Source organism: Phytophthora infestans, genomic scaffold (genome assembly GCF_000142945.1).
Source record: "Phytophthora infestans T30-4 supercont1.179 genomic scaffold, whole genome shotgun sequence".
NCBI lineage: Eukaryota > Oomycota > Peronosporomycetes > Peronosporales > Peronosporaceae > Phytophthora > Phytophthora infestans.
This window is the reverse complement of record NW_003303580.1, coordinates 66,466-69,855: the sequence shown is the minus strand read 5'-3', so window position 1 is coordinate 69,855 and position 3,390 is coordinate 66,466. Positions and strand designations below refer to the sequence as shown.

Genomic DNA, 3,390 nt, shown 5'->3' with positions numbered 1-3,390 from the left:
CGAAGCGCTGCTGGCGAGTATCACGCACCGGCGCAACTTCATTCGATCCGCCAATATCAACGACCGGTTCGCGCCGTCATATCGCTACAGTACGACCCTCATGGCCTCGAGTAGCGACCAGCTGCTCGTCACTGTGTTGCTGGACAAGCTCCGTGACATCACCGAGTCTGTGAACGAGTGGACCAAGATGGAGCGCCATTTCGAGCAGAAGACGGCCAGTCTCCACAAGTCGTTGACGCTGATCGGCACCAAGCGGAAGCGCGCGCAGGCACTACCGCCCACGCCCGCGTTGTTTGCCAAGGTACAGATTCCTCCGTCGCGACGTCTCATTGAGCGCCAGATCGCCAACTATGAGCTGAACATGAGCGCTATTCGTCGGAACCGTGCACGTATGCGCAAGACGCTGTCTGGCATTTTGAAGATCGCCCGGGAAGAGCATCTCAGCGACGAGATCGTCCACATGACAGACTTGTTGTATCAAAAGTGCCGTGATCTGAAGGCGGAACAAGAGGAGGAAGAGCTGCGCATCAAGGAGGAAGCTGAGGCTGCAGAGAAGGCGCATCTAGAAGAGGAAGAGCGGGCAGCACCTGACCTCCAGAGTACCGACGACGGCGAGGCGAGTGCAGAGGAACCCGAAGCCAAGAAGCAGCGTGTAAATGCGGCCGCTAGCGCAGCTGTCCCGCCGCCGAAAGCTGCTGCGTCCAGTGACAGGAAAGACATCTCGTCGCTGCTTGGGAGCGAGATTCGGACGCCAAAGAGTCCACCTACAGCTCTGTTGAGAGCAAGTCGCGCGCAGACAGCGAAGCGGACCTGGAACAAGCCTCGCGCGCCATCGCGGACATTTCGTCCGTGCTGCCGGACATTTCAGGAGCCAGCGGCCCGCGGGTGGACCTTGTCAACTCGCCGCCACTTGGTGGGAAGCCTGCAGCGGATGCATCGCCTGGCCAGTTCTCGATTCGCGGAGGCAAAGCTGGAGGCGCGAAGCGCGGAAGCCAAGATCAGCAATCGTTCCTGGACCAGGCACTCGAGGTCCTGAACAAGCAGCAACAGCAACAACGCATTGGAGAGCAACAACGCGTCGAAGAGCAACGGCGCTTAGAGCAACAACGCATCGAAGAGCAACGGCGCTTAGAACAACAACGCCTTGGAGAGCAACAGCGCTTTGAGCAAAAACGTCTTGAAGAGCAGCGTCGCTTGGAAGAGCAACGTCGCTTGGAGCAGCAGCGAGAGCAAGAGCGTCGTGAACAGCAGCGCCTGGAGCAGCAACGTATTGAAGAGCAACGTCGCTTAGAGCAACATCGCCTTGATGAGCAACGGCGTTTAGAGAAACAACGCATTGAAGAGCAACGGCGCTTAGAGCAGCAACGTCTCGAAGAGCAACGCCGCTTAGAAGAGCAGCGTCGATTGGAGCAACAGCGGCTAGAACAGCAGCGGCTAGAGCAGGAAAAGCAGCGCCAGGAGCAGCAGAGACTGGAGCTTGAGCAGCAGCGGAAGGAGAAGCAGCGACAGGAGCAGCTGCGACGACAGCAGGAGCAACAGCGACTGGAACTCCAGCACCGACAGCAAGAGCAGCAGCGCCAAGAGCAGGAGCGGCAGTTCCAACGCAGCAAGGCGACAACGCTGCCTCAAGTCGTGTCGTCTGGGGCGTCTCACTTGCAGATGCTGAGCCAGCAGCAGCAACTCCAACAACAGCAAGCGACACTTCAACAGCAACAACAACACTCGCGTCAGATGCAGCACCCTCTCTACGGGGATATGCCCAAGGGAATGCTGGGCTTGGGCACAGGCCAGCAAGATATGTACGCGCAGCAGGCGGCGCAGATGGGGATGGATATTCACGACGTGGTGCGACACCAGGACTCGAGTCACTTTGCCCAGGGAGGCATTCAAAGAGCCCCGTACGAAGTCCCACGCAGCGCAGCGCAGCAGCCGGGACCGACTGCCCCACGGACGAGCTTCTATGGCGACGAAGGGCAGATGCACTCGCAGGACGTGTTTGGGTCCCAGGGTCTGCCTGGCCAGCAGCGGCCACTGTCCGAGCACCACATGTTCGCGAACGAGTTGCAGCAACACGCAGATCAGTCAAGAAGTCAGGAATTTCTCATGGGCAGGTCCTACCGCGGACACGGAATGGACCAGTCCGACAACAACGACGTCAACATGGACGACTGGGGCCAGTAAAGATGTGTATTCTTTGTCGATAACTGCTGATTCCTAAGTGTAAGCAAATTTGGGTGAAATTGCTATCTACATGTACTTTGACTGCCACGGGTCAGGTCTCACGTGGACAATTTCGCAAAGAGTCTTTGGAAACTGATGATGATAAAGAGAAAGTAGCGCTTCCATTGACGAAATGAAAACATAGATTTTGCATAAGTACTTATGCTTTGTAAAGATACCCTAACCTTACTGATGCCACAGAAAATGTGAAATTTTTTTGAATGTGCAAAAAGTTCGAAGGTGAACAAAAATAAGTTGTAGAAGGCCTCGAGTGCGTACAGGAATTGACATAATCAAAAGTACTATGTGGTTTTGACGGTACTATGACAAGACTAAAAATACTACAACAAGACAAACATACTGATGAAAGAATATATTACTTGCACTATAGGTGGGTATGTTTCGACTTAACAACCCGACGCTTCCTGTCCAGGCGAATGCATCGTGCTAGCGTATCGATTGTAAGAACATTCAGGCTAAACTCGGCGGTGTCTTTCAGCCAGTGCTTCGTGTAGTATGCATTATACTTTGCCAGTATAGAATCGGTCGCGTTTTGGGCATCTGAAGCTCCCATTTAAACAGCGAAGTCTCTCACATCACTCCCATCAGCTTGACAACACTCATCCGGCTAGCCAAAGCACCATCGCTTTCTCTCCAAAGCCGTCCACTCAATAACAGGCTTGAATAGGTGGCGGGTGGCGTCAGCGCTCGAGTACATTTTGTAAATATCTCTCCAGTTCTTTGCCGGCGGAAGAATTGATATCGGCTCTTTGCAGGATTCACCGACCGTATGTTCTTGTCTACACATTTGCCCGCCCATAGTTGGCTCATTCAACATCCAAAGTCGGCAGCTTTAATTTTGGTTCATTTTTTGTCGGAGCGAGGTACCCGAAATAAGCAGTACCACTATCCCTAGTGCAATCAAAGCTGGCTAATCCATATTCAAAGTCGGCATGCTGTACTCCTCTTCTCCTTACATATCCACCCACTCGCCGTACACCATGTCCTCGAAGAAAATTGCGGCGTTGACGAGCTTCGCAGCATGCAACCCCATCTTCGGCACCATGCACTGCGTGATCTTCGGCATGTTCACGCGGCGGCGCGCTCGCGAATGCGCATGCGCGTCTCGGTCTTCGTGATCGGCTTGTCGTCGCTGATTAGCACGGCTCC

At 54.2% G+C, this 3,390-nt stretch overlaps 2 protein-coding genes across 2 annotated transcripts in view; one reads left to right on the top strand and one right to left on the bottom strand.

Moving 5' to 3' along the window:
* PITG_20831 (uncharacterized protein) overlaps positions 1-2,181 on the top strand; it is a gene marked incomplete at both ends in the record, with an annotated part of 4,202 nt that extends 2,021 nt beyond the window's left edge. Inside the window, 2 exons of the mRNA XM_002895421.1 lie at positions 115-652; positions 739-2,181. Coding sequence (XP_002895467.1) covers positions 115-652; positions 739-2,181 — 1,981 coding nt within the window. The remainder of the gene's footprint in view (positions 1-114; positions 653-738) is intronic.
* A 1,012-nt stretch (positions 2,182-3,193) lies between these two features.
* PITG_20830 (uncharacterized protein) overlaps positions 3,194-3,390 on the bottom strand; it is a gene marked incomplete at both ends in the record, with an annotated part of 3,586 nt that continues 3,389 nt past the window's right edge. The window contains one exon of the mRNA XM_002895420.1: positions 3,194-3,363. Within this exon, the coding sequence (XP_002895466.1) occupies positions 3,194-3,363 (170 nt within the window). The remainder of the gene's footprint in view (positions 3,364-3,390) is intronic.